The 12181-nt window shown below is 44.7% G+C and overlaps 1 protein-coding gene across 4 annotated transcripts in view; it reads right to left on the minus strand.

Moving 5' to 3' along the window:
* Positions 1-551: 551 nt before the first annotated feature.
* The window catches only part of ppp1r13bb (protein phosphatase 1, regulatory subunit 13Bb), a 30936-nt gene continuing 19306 nt past the window's right edge, over positions 552-12181 (minus strand). For 2 of the 4 annotated variants that reach the window (XM_008292284.1, XM_008292283.1), the window contains 13 exons: positions 10737-10911; positions 10121-10320; positions 9809-9973; positions 9375-9567; positions 8538-8666; positions 6315-6448; positions 5713-6166; positions 4617-5395; positions 4391-4528; positions 4167-4300; positions 3907-4073; positions 2279-2478; positions 552-1645 (listed from right to left, as the gene is read on the minus strand). In XM_008292284.1, the coding sequence (XP_008290506.1) occupies positions 1604-1645; positions 2279-2478; positions 3907-4073; positions 4167-4300; positions 4391-4528; positions 4617-5395; positions 5713-6166; positions 6315-6448; positions 8538-8666; positions 9375-9567; positions 9809-9973; positions 10121-10320; positions 10737-10911 (2910 nt within the window). In that variant the 3' untranslated portion in view covers positions 552-1603. The remainder of the gene's footprint in view (positions 1646-2278; positions 2479-3906; positions 4074-4166; positions 4301-4390; positions 4529-4616; positions 5396-5712; positions 6167-6314; positions 6449-8537; positions 8667-9374; positions 9568-9808; positions 9974-10120; positions 10321-10736; positions 10912-12181) is intronic. The other 2 variants (XM_008292285.1, XM_008292286.1) reach the window with 2 other exon arrangements.

Consider the following 12181-nt stretch of genomic DNA (forward strand, 5'->3'; position numbering starts at 1 on the left):
AAAACCAAAAACTTTGAGCTGGTTTGTCTCTTTTCTGAAGCTCAGTGTCTAGATTGTGGTAAATATTTGCAAGATGGTGATTTCATTTAGAGATGCTGCTACTTTTTCTTCCTGCCATGTGGCCATCTTGAAGACGAGTGAAATCTAGAAAGTCAGTGATCCTGGAAATGAGATCCCAATGAGGAGAATAACCAAAAACCTGCTCTGGAATCAAAAAAGCAAAACCAAACCTGAAAACGGCATCAGGACTCAGCTGATTCTGGCTCGTCTCAACATGGTTTCTCCTCGTTGCCGACTGCTTGTAAACCATAAGGAAGGGATCTTTGTAACCGTGTATCTCTACAGACACAATATGGAAACTTCTTATATTTTGTTACCCATTTCCACGACAGCAGTTGTTTTGGAAGTTGCAGCATGTGACCAGATAGCTTCAGGTATAAATGAGAATACCAGGAACATAAAGTTGGCACAAGTATCCGTGTTGCTCATTTAAACAGTGTTTTGACAAAGTCTGACGCCTTCAAATCACATATTACAGGAAAAAAAATCGATTATTGTCCAAAGGCTCACTTATAATTTATTAATGTTCTTGCCACACATCCACAATAATCCTGCATCCAGATTCTGAACAGATGACACTAAATGGAAAAAAAATAAAATCACTTCTTTGCAATGATGTTGATGAAATGCGATTCATGACAATGCTGCGAGCTGTCACTTTACCTTTTCTCTAATACACTGGGATTCTTTAGACTGGCCTGTGTGTCGGTAATACTGAGGATCTGCAACGTTGGCTATTTTCCCCTCCAAAAATTCATGTTTTCTGCTCCAGACTTGAACTCCTGGGAGCTATTTATCGGTACCAATAGCAGCGAATCAACTGATTATCTCTCTCCTCAATGACTGTAAGATCTTAGGGAGGAACAAAAATTAAAATAGTTAAATCTGGAGTCATCTTTGGTGGTTAGGCTACAGTCAAAGCACAGATTTCTGCATTTTCTTTTTCTCATGGGGATCAAATCGGCCTTAAAAAAAAAAACAAAAAAAGTCCAAATACTCAAACAAACAAAAAAATCTGCAACTTGTCACCCTTACAGATGAACTTCCAGTTACCATTTAGTGTCGTGTAAACCGGCGCCACCGTAGACCTCATTAGGGAGATGGAGATGGCTGAAGAAGAAGTGCGAACACTGCGAGGAATACTGAGACGAGGGTTAGTGTCTGATTCTTCAGATCCATGTCTGTTACAGAGCTGGCACTGAGTTGGGGGGTAAAAATCAAGTCAATGACGGGTTGAAAGGTGAGGCTGGGGGGAGGAGGGGGAGGGAAGGGAAGGTGGGGTCAAGATGGAGTCATTTAAGAGACTTTGGAGTGCTTGTGTTTCACTGTGTGTTTGTCTCCGTGTGTGCAGATGTAAGTGTGTGTGCGTGTCAGAGTTTCGTGCCCACGGCTTCGGAGAAAAAGGATTTTTTTTTTTGTTGTGAGAAGCACGAGGCCGGAGGGAGGAGGAGGTTATGGCCACGGGGAGAAGACGGAGCACCAGGCTCCCGTTGTTGTTGTTCTCGGCTCTCGGTCGTGTCACTAGTCCAGCTGGAGCGAGACACTACGCCAGGGAGCGCTGACGAGGTTTGATTCTAGGATAGAGCTGCAAACAGAACAAAGGGGAGATCGTCATGATGCAGTGTGTCATTGAAATCACCTTCTATTTCTTGTTCAGCCTCGTTACAGCTCTGCATTATGCTTTTTGTTTATCTAAAACCTGCACAGCCTCGAGGGAATCAATAAACTGGATTCACTGACTTAATAATATCACCCATCTTCTCCCAACAAAGTCATTCTTCTTAATAACTGATCATTTATTAGGATCTTAAAACAATCAATGAGATTTCAGCAGAAACTCAACAACCTAATCAGCCAACAGGTAAAGTCAGGACATCGAATGTTGTTAGCAGACCATCATTTAAGGTGGAAGCTAATGCTTGTGTTCTTTGTCCAACAATTCCAGATTTTCTCTCAGACTTAAAACAGGCGTAACATTTCAGTTCTCCAGCTCTGTTTGGTCTTTTTTATTCCAGCTCTACTGTCATGAATAAGAATAAATAAATCAGAACATGTGGAAATAAAGCCATGCGCTGATATTCTATCTAATTAAATCAAATCAAGTTTATTGCATTTCTTCAGGATCCAATAAGTTAAAGCATCTAGTTAAATTAAGCTAGGACAACTTAGCGGTTAACATCTTAAAACTGCAGAAACGTGACAAAGCTTCCGTCGTTACCCCCAGCAGGTTGCGGGGCACGTAGCCCTCTGTGTCCTCGAGCCGCGCCCACCACCACTCGGTTTCGCTGTCGTCCTGTCGTCGCAGGATGGTGATGGCGTCCCCCTCGCCGAACGACAGCTCGTCCTGATTCTGGCCTTCATAATCCCACAGAGCGTACACCGTCCCCTTGTTCATGACGCCCAGCTTCTCCTGAACGCCTGCACGAGAGAGTCAAAAAAAAAATTCCAATCAGTACGTTCAAGGAAAAACTTGCATCCAAATGGTCACACCAAGAATGTTTCTAAATGACACAAGCATAGCATACTGGCTAATTCCTTCTGTGTTTGGTTTTTGTTCATAGCTAAGTGACTGGAATGACAGCTGGTGGGAACATTTTTGTGCCTGAAATGATTCAGACCGTTAGGAGTAAGAATGGAGAGATTGGAGGCTGAAAATAAGAGAGAAAAGTTGTGTGTGTGACTGCAAATGTTGACAAATGAATGAAAATAGATATTAGAGACATGTTGATGATACAAGATGCTAAAAACACGACAGCGGCGGTGCACATTGCAACCCATTTCAGAAAGATAAGAACACCAAATCTAATGGTTTAAATCTGAATATTTGATGTTGGTAATCCCCAAGATGACTAGTGTATTGATTGGCAGACAGGCATAAACACAACATAACATAACATAAACTGTCCGTAGGTGTGAATGTGAGTGTGCTTGGTTGTCTGTCTCTAAGTGTAGCCCTGTGATAGACTGGTGACCTGTCCAGGTTTCCCCTGAGTCAGCTGGGATAGACTCCAGCGACCCTAGTGAGCATTAAGGTGTATAGATGATGGCTGGATGGATTTATTGAACATTTACTCAGAATCAGCTCCAGTCATGTCAAAGAAGTCGTCACTATGGCTGCATTTGGTTACAACAGACGGCCAAAAGAGTGTAAACAAACAACAGCTCAACAACCAGCCTGGCCTCGAACCAGCAGTAATCACTGGTTGACGTAACTGTACTTTCAGAGACTATGTCACACGGGCAGGTGCATGCTAGTTGACTGTCTGTTGCTTTCATTTAACAGGTTGAAACAATTTACTTTGCTGCAAATACTAGGTTTTCGTGTTTATTTATAATTCATTCAGGCCAATAAGGCAAGCAGGTCGAGTGCACTCAACGCTCTGTGGCTGATTTAGTTCATCTGTAGGTAATGTGAAGATTTATTTTTCTCTGTGATCAATCAAACGGTTAAAGATGCCCGACTTCAGCTAACACAGATTTTGATTGGTTAATTGTCTACAGCCCTAAAACTCTCACACTAACCTGAAAGGTGCAAACAGTTAATGTGGCACAAATATATACTTAGTGTAATGTAAACAAAATGCCTCATCATCACATTCCTTTTTTAGAGTGCGGTCGTGTGCATCATTGAGTTGACATGTTGCTGAGCCATAGCTGTAATTAACAAAATAGGTCTACTTTATTATTACAAAAGGTTTTCATGGCTGTATTCATACATACAGCCACATTGTTATCATGCAACAGTATAAAGAAATTCACAAGAATATTTTCCATAAATTATACATTTAAGAATTTAAAATGGCCTGTCTGACCTTTAGGCCATGTGATTAGCGTGTTTTTTCTCACCATATAGAAACTGGGAACACTGGATGTAGCCCTCTTCCATTTCCTCGCATTTATCTGCAGCGGTCTCCACATCGCTAATGGTGCTGGCAAAGATGGCGGCCCCCGACTCCACCAACAACTTGCAGAGATGAACGCTGTTGCAGGACGCGGCACAGTGAAGAGGAGTCCTGTTCAAGAAAACAGCAACACCAACGGTTAACAGACACAACAGCAGATCATGTAAATCAAGCTGAACAGGTTTTGTCATCGTCCAGACTCACCATCCGTCGCTGTCTGCAGCATTGACGTTCACACCAAAATCCAGCAGGAACTTGACTATATGGTGATGTCCTGCACACACTGCATTGTGTAAGGGTGTGATGCCCTCATCATTAGGAGTGCTGGGATTCTCCACCTGGAAAAAGAGAGGAACCCGCATGAAAGGATGAGTGTTTAGCCTACATGCAAATATGAACAAATTAAAGTCTACACAGTAACAACAAACCTCATAGATGATCCTCTGGACCAGGTCAAACTCTCCTTCCAACGAGGCATCCAGCAGGAGGGCCAAAGGGTTGAACTTCACTCTAAAGCCGTGACCGGTGCGCTCAGAGTTGGGCTTCTTTAAGTTTGTGCGCTTCTCCTGTATGAACAGATAGAAGAGGCATGAACAGGAGTTATATTACATCTCTCTACTACATTTGTTTAATATATGCATATGTCTTCCTCACCAGTGGTTGTGAGGCCGCGGTGCCGCTCTCCTCTGGAGTGGTGACCTCCAGCACGGGGCTGGGCAGTGACGCCTCAGAGCCTCCCACGTTGTTGTTGTTGTCGTCCTCTGGTCCCTCTTCCTCACCGGGATCCATCATTCCTTCTGGTGGCGACGGCAACGGCTCGTTGTCATTAGCGTCAGTGGTGCTAGGCGGTGCCTCAGATCCCTGCTCGTCCTCCCCTGGCGGTGGCGCTAGCGGCGTCTCAGACAGGAGGTTTCCATTGTCTGTATCGGCCAGAGAGTCGCCCTCCAGATAACCGGGAGGATGAGCCGGTTGATAAAACGGTGTTCCATTACCTGCGCCGTTGCCACCTCCTGATCCACTGACTCCATTTCCCTCTATGCCTCCAGCTAGAGTGTTAAATCTCTGGTAGAGCAGTTTCTGGATGTTGGGTCCGCTCGGGCCCTCTGGTTCTGTGATTGAGCTGCGCTTCTTGAGCGGCCTCGGAGCATTGGCCAGCTTTTTACGCAGCACTTCAAGGTCGGCGTCGCTTTGGTAGCGCAGTGGAGAATGTACCATGGGCGTTAGCTTAGTGGGGCTGAGTGGTCGCGGGATGTTCTCCACGCTGGGAGGAGGCGCCGAAGGCTCCAGGTGATGGAAGCTGTCGTGATCATCGTACTCTCCGTCAAAACCGTCCTCGCCACTGGATTGGAGCAACGGGAAGGCCCCTCCTGCCTGGACGAAAGGCAGGGGCGAGGGGGGAGTCGAGCTGGAGGGGAGAACAGGCTTCCCGTATACTAGAGGCAAACAGACATGGCAGCATCAAAGTTGGGGGTACTGATATCCTTATTATTATCATTATTAAGTCACTTGTAGATTAATTTTCAGATCAGCATGTATAATAATCAGTCAGAGAGTTGGTGGTCTAACAAGTACAGTCTGAATATCACAATATACCAGAGTTTAAAGTGATATTCTGAAAGTCCCTGCATTTTCTCATCTTTCAAAACCAAAAAGTGTTAAATTTATAATCATACAAATCTGAAAACAACAAGAATAGCATATTTCACACTGCAATAGTCTAATGTATGGTCTCTTAAAGCCCAGCTCTTACCTGCTTTGAGAGCAGGCTTGAGTGGCTGGCTCTTTGGCGCCGCCTGCTGGAGGTACATGTGATAGATGGAGCTGGAGTTCATGGTAGGCGGGCCCTTCCGGGGCGACTGAGGCCGCGATCCTCTGTCTGGGATGAAGGGGCGCACTGCCACAGCCGGCGGAGGATCCAGTCGCTCACTCAGCCCCGGAGGGAAGAGCGGCGCGTTAGGCTGGAAGGTGGGGCTCGGTGGCACTGAGATACGCTGCTGGATCTGCTGGGAGGACGAGCCCGTGGAGGGGGGGACGCGGGGCCAAGCCGGAGCCGGAGGGTGAGGCAGCGGGCGAGGAGGAGGGGGTGCATCTTTGCGGCGCTCCAAGGAGCTGGCTGAGTTTGCGGAGGTAAGGTGGGATCCATACGGTGGCGGCTGTGGCTTCGATATGGCGGGGGAGGACACAACCATTTTGGAGTCTAGCACCTGCGAAGGAGCATGAAATCACACACGATCACTGATTGGTTGCACCTAAATAATTCTTCGTACGCAAACAAAATACATCAGCCTAAACCTTGAAATTGAAAATTAAGATGTTTTATTTGAGGGGACAAAAAAGTAGAACATGACAAACCTTTTCTGCGCTTGAAGCAACGGGGGAGCCTGAGGGAGGGCTCTTGCCCTGGGTATCAGTCCCTGAGTCTCTTCTCTCAGGAGGCTTTAGAGTTGTGCTGGTCTTGCCTATAGTAGGCCAACCAGTATCATTAGCTAGGGCACAGACAGGACACAGTGAGGGCGGCGCAAAAGAACAAAACGATCATATTCAATGACTGTGAGAAGCATTAGACTATTTTTACAACTCAGGGTAGTGACAGCATGTCCACCAGAGCTAGGTCTAAATGGTAGCTTATTACTTATTGTTTGTAATGTGTGAGTCACCACAGTGTGTGAGAGATTAGTGATGGCATTTTAGGAATATGAGTGCGAGTATGGAACATCTTACAGACAGAACATTTGCACCATTTTGACCTTGGATTGGTATTAAATGGAGGGTTCAGGATTTTGAGAAGCCTATCCTATTAACCAGAAACCATGAACAGACGTTCAAACACGCTGCTTGTTGTGTTTTGCTTGTTGTGAACCACATTTATGAGCAAAAAAACAACCATCAAATTAAGTGTCTAAAAACAACACTATGGAAGTGAATTGCAAAAAAAAAAAAAAAAACCTGACTCCGTGAACCATTTGATTTTAACATTCATAAAAAACAAACGAAATTGAAAAAACAACCAAAACCCATCGATCTAGGGAAAAGAAATAGATCTGTGTTGGCAATTTCTATAAATATTATAAGTTTCTGTACACTGAACACGTCAGAAAGTACAGGCATGACTAAATGAGAGGATATTGATCAATAGGACAAAAATCCTGAGCCTTCACTTCACAGCAATGATGGCGATGGATGTATATGCATTAGTATTTTTGCGACGGTGCTTGTCTTTAGTCATGTTTTAATTTAGTGACTACTGGCTACCCCACTGAGAGAAATGACAAGATTCAAATAATGCCTCCGATATCAAACTAAACCGACTGGCTCTATTAAAAACAAGATTAAAATGTGAAGACAGAAAGGATGAGATGAAAAGAAAAGATGGAAAAAGAAAGACTACGAAACAACAGAAATAAGTGACAGAAATCTAAGCATGATGACAAAAGGTGTGTCGTACAGCTGTAATGCTGGTGACTGATGGGTTAAAGACTCCAATAGAGATTATCAGATATTAACGGCCTTGTTTTGTTTGACATTTTGACGTGTTATAGCAGAAAAAGGACAAGTGGAAGTAATTTTATGAACAACAGCGTGCCAGCATGCACAATTTCATGACTCTGAAACTGGCACACCTAAATGGAATACACTTTTATAATGTTATCAGTTACACCTGTGCTTTTCCCGTGCTATTGCACGGCAAGATGTCTGCAGTGGAAAAGATCTATGCAATAATAATAAGGCGTTCTACCAACACTAGCCACATTCTAACAGGAAACATTCGGATATGGGTGGTGAAATTATTAGGAGTGACAGTTGTGAATCCAATGACACTTCAACATGCACAAGTAAAATTCCTTGTGCATATCAAATGCGTGACGACTATAAGTGACTCTCACAGCTCGGTGGCTGTGTGAATGTGATGTGAAGGTTAGAGTTACTGTAGTCAGCCTGGGAATGTTATGAAATTCAAAGAAAGCCACAGTATCATGGTCTACTTTGAGGCACTCAAGTCATCGAACCTTCTCAGAAGTGTACAAACACACACAGGATCAGCAGCGCTCTGTCAGCGAAGCATGATGTCAAATACAATCAAGACTGTACGTTTTCTGTAGATGGCAGCAAAGCGTTTCAACATGGCACCCTGCTGCTTTTCCAAGTCATTAGCCAATCCACATAGGAAACTCCAAATGGAACAACAACATGTACTCTCTCCAGTTCAGAAAAAAACTGGCACACCACTGCACAGGCAGGAGAGTGTAACGATGCTATCAGTCAGTGATTGTTGGAACCAGTCAGATTCCAGAGCTCTGTAAGGAAGCTTCATTTTGTCTGAGACTGTTTGGAGAAAATCCAAACTTGGTGGAAAATGAAAGCAGCAGCAGCAGATAATTAGAGTGTAGGGGGCTCTTAAAGACTGGGCCAATTCAAGAAGTAAGCAACCGCATTGAATTCAGATTATAAATATTATTATTATATGGCCGCAATATGGAGCAAAGATTCCAGTGCATGCTGAGGATCCTGTGCTACAACCGAGAGACAAGGTTCGGAAGGTGCCTCCCCTTTGCTTATGCAGCACTGTGCACTCACGAGACGTGCCGTCAGAGCCAGTGGAGGCTCCAGGGCCCGGGTGCGATTCTGGAAGGGACGGGGGCACCGGGTCCACAACGATGTCTAAATCAGACACTTTCCAAGGGCCTGGAGGCTTTCGCACACCGTCTGCCCCGGGGAGAGTCGCCCCCAACCCCACACCCAGCGAAACAGAGACGTTACAAAGACAGGACAGCATAGACACATGAAAGGAGGACAGACAAGGGAGGGAAATACAGTTCACACAACACAGGAAAGAGAGTGAGGTTAGAGAGGAAGGGGAAAAAAAGGAATCACAGAAATCAAGTCCAGGTAGGAACTGAGAAGTCAGGTAGGAAGGAAGCAGTTCAGGTAAAGAGGAGGATTCTGGGCACAAACTGTTCATGCAGGACGTGTTGAATGTAGAGCGGGAGAAAGCTGAATTTATGGTCTGTCCGAACTGCATGCTGGACGGTCAGATAGCGCCCCCACCCCCACACGGTTCCAACATCGAATAGAGGATTTCTGCATTGCCCTTTCTGAGACCAATGATCCGACATTCACACTTCCTGGTTTGATTGGTTTTCCTTGTGAAAGAAGGCGGGGACCGTGTTTCTCTTTCTTGCTCTTTTTTCACTTTTTACTCGACTGTTTTGCGCCGTTTTTCATTTGTACAACAATATGATGACACTTAGCACATCTGATTCCCGACCTGGTTGACATTTTAAGATCGAGTTCTGAGAGACCATAACCCGCCCCTAAGACTTCTGCCTCTGAGTCTACATGTGATCTAGCTTGTCAAGTTTTACAGTTTCTTGAATTCTGGAAAAAGTAAAAATTCTATGCGTCTTAACCTACCTGATTTGGTGCGGCCATGGTTGGCTTGGTTATTAACACCAAGCGTCTGAGGCTTCAGTGGATCAGGAGGTATGTTGTAGCCGCCGTCCTGTCGACCCGGTACAGGAACTTGGATGTACGGCCCAACAGCAGCAACACGACCCAGAGTACCAGGAGCCGGCTGCGGAGAGGGCGGCCCGTTGGCTCTATTCAGCTATAAGAGAAGAAATTAGAAACATTTTCAAATGTTAAGAAAAAAAGAACATGTCCAGAGACATACAGTAGAACTATGTCCCCTTTTGGGTTCTGTAAACCCCCAAAGTTGAAAAGCTGGACATATAATTTTACATTTTATATTGAACAATGTAGAATCTAAAGCGACTTGTGGAAGAGACAGGAATATTTCAACCAAAAACAATCTGAGGAGGTGATGTGTTAAGCGGTCCTAGTCTTACAGGAAGGTTCTCTTTTTGACGTGCCTCAGCTTTTTTCTTGTAGAGGCGTTCCCGCAGCTCGCTGATGCGCTTGTCCATGAGCGTCACTTCCATGTTGCGCTTGTTCAGAAGCTCCTTCTGTTGCTGCAGCTTGCTGTTTTGCTCCTGGTTCAGCTTGTTTCGAATCTGAGGATGATATATGAAAATATAAACAAATGCACGCATTCTCCACAACAATATATACTGTTGTCACTGCAGTTAGATGTCAAGCAAACAGAGTTACACCTGTGAGAGCATGCACGAGATGTTGCACTTATTTCGACTATGCATTACCTGAAGCTCCTGGTACAGCTTACGGAGCTCGAGGGCTGCGGCGCCGGTTACCTGGCCGCCCAGAGTAGTCTGGATGCCATTGAGCTTTCCTCTCCGCAGGTCCTCCAGCTGAAGGCTAAGCTGCTCCACCCTCAGCACCGCAGCCTGCAACTCGGCCTGCTTCTCTTGGAACAAGCCACTAACTTGCTCAATCTCTGCCGCTGTGTGCGAAGAAGAAAGATACCGCGACATCTCATTTACAATCCAACAGTTAGCTAGCTGCTAATATAGCACCAATCAACAGCTGTGTCCAAGTGTTGATATGGTAGAAAAAATTGTTCTGTACTATTTTTTAAATTCCCAGATGTTACTCCTGTATAAAAAACTATTTAAATAACAGATAAATCCTTAGTACAAAGAATTTTTGGAATGCAAATTAACCAAATGTCAAGATTTTTAGAGGTTTACAGACAGGTGACAAATTACAGAAAGATGCAGAGATTTCTGACCAATAAGGTAACACTGACTCACTGCCTGTGCTGTACATGGCTTACTGTCATAACCACCCATCAGAAGCCTGAGCTAGGAAAACCCCTAAGTAGTGGTGAAACGATGTACACGCTGTCAGTATACATACACAGGTTGCCATTGATGACCTTGCTGTAGTCCACCTGTCCTCTCATCGCCCGAATCTTCTTGAGCTTGGCCTCCTGGCTCTCCACGCGTTCCTTCAGCCTCTGCAGCTTCTCGCTCTCTGACACGGTTTGCTGCTGACGCCGCTCCTGCTGTTTCAGGTAACGCAGACGTTGCTCCTTCAGAGGGTGACACAAAGATTGATATTATACATGGAGAAACAGAAAGTGCACGATCGTCTATAACTTAAAAGACAGTTTGAATGACACCTGTTTTCCCAGGAAGACATCATTATGACAAATGCAATTGAATTATATTTGCTCAATGTTTACATTTCAAATGACAACACAGGCAAGAAAATAAAGCCAGCAAGGCACCACCCCCAAGCTTACAGGATAGCTCAGTGGCAGACATGCCCTAAAACTAGGCTACATCGCTCTGCTGTGTGCATTAACTGAAACGCTGTGCTGTGTCAAGATGGTCTGAAGGCTAAAGAAAGGGTCAGATGACTTCATCTCTACCCAACTGAGAACTGCTCCAGTTAGGGTCCTAAAATAGGAAATGACAGGCCCAGGTTTCCAAATGACTGCAGGGCTTCAAGTGGGCCTACTTTTCAGACACCACAACAAAGGCAATAAATAGTCTTTCTATGTGCGGGTCTACAGTGGGTTTCATCGTGCATGACTGATCAGCATAACACAAGCATGGCGGTCAGACTGAGTTAGTGTACCGAATACCCAACAGGAGTGATGACAACATAGATGGTGTGTGTGGAGGTCTGTCCCCATTTCCTCCATTACACTGAGAAATCCTGATGCTACAGAGATGCTGCACAAATGGATCAAACCCTGCGTTATAAATAACATTCTTGACTGATAACTGACAAGAAGGACGTCTGTTCAAAATCCCCATAACATGGAGCTGCAGTTGGTTAGAGGAAGACAGCATCCTGTCAGGCTTTGCTTGTGCCCATACTGTGTGCTGCATCTATCCATGTGTTCCTGTAATGACTGAAATATTATTTCAGACAGACTGGACAATCCCTGCACTATGACTCATGCTGCACTCCCATCTCATTTGTTACATAACTGTTTGCCCCTGTTCCAGGTCATGACAGACTCCCTGGATTAGAATAGGACAACGGCGTGTCATTTTCTGTCTAGAAAAGCAGTTTAAGGCTGTCCTGAACTTAATTGAACTAATGTCCAGTCTATTTCTGTGGGATAAGACTAAAATGACACAAAAACCAGGCCAACTCCTACTTTTATGACCACGTATAAAAATATAAAAGATCAGAACTCGTGATTGGTAGAGCTGCCATGTCTCCCAGTTAAGACTTACTGACACATCCCATCATAAGGACTCAACATTTAGGTTTAACCCTCACAACGCCAAGCAGTTTCTAGGCATTTTTTAATCTACATTTTTACATACTGTGGGATCATTTTT

The sequence above is a fragment of the Stegastes partitus genome, unplaced genomic scaffold, assembly GCF_000690725.1.
Source record: "Stegastes partitus isolate 25-593 unplaced genomic scaffold, Stegastes_partitus-1.0.2 Scaffold799, whole genome shotgun sequence".
Classification (NCBI taxonomy): Eukaryota; Metazoa; Chordata; class Actinopteri; family Pomacentridae; genus Stegastes; species Stegastes partitus.